The sequence below is a fragment of the Corvus brachyrhynchos genome, unplaced genomic scaffold (genome assembly GCF_000691975.1).
Source record: "Corvus brachyrhynchos isolate BGI_N302 unplaced genomic scaffold, ASM69197v1 scaffold442, whole genome shotgun sequence".
In the NCBI taxonomy this organism is placed as follows: domain Eukaryota; kingdom Metazoa; phylum Chordata; class Aves; order Passeriformes; family Corvidae; genus Corvus; species Corvus brachyrhynchos.
Window position 1 is genome coordinate 170,352 of NW_008236443.1, and position 333 is coordinate 170,684.

Genomic DNA, 333 nt, shown 5'->3' on the forward strand with positions numbered 1-333 from the left:
ATGCCCCCGTGAAGCCGCTGGAGCGGGCGCAGCTGCGGAACTGGCGCGAGTACCTGGACTTCGAGGTGGCCGCGGGGTCCCACGAGCGCAGCATCGTCCTGTTCGAGCGCTGCCTCATCGCCTGCGCCCTCTACGAGGAGTTCTGGGTCAAGGTGGGGCCGTTCCCGGCAAAAATTCCCCTTTTCCCCCCCAAAAAAATCCCCGCTTTTCGAAAAACGGCGCCCGTTTTCCCCCAAAATTCCCTTTTCTCCCCATTTCCCCTTCCCCTTTTCCTCACCCTTCTCTATGTTCTTCCTTTCCTTTCCCTTCTCCTTCCCCCATCTTTTTCCCCCC

The 333-nt window shown here is 59.8% G+C and overlaps 1 protein-coding gene across 1 annotated transcript in view; it reads left to right on the forward strand.

The window, feature by feature from the left end:
* Positions 1-333, forward strand: part of LOC103624408 (pre-mRNA-processing factor 39-like) — a 9,783-nt gene that overhangs the window by 7,910 nt on the left and 1,540 nt on the right. Inside the window, exon 8 of the mRNA XM_017747261.1 lies at positions 2-152. Coding sequence (XP_017602750.1) covers positions 2-152 — 151 coding nt within the window. The remainder of the gene's footprint in view (position 1; positions 153-333) is intronic.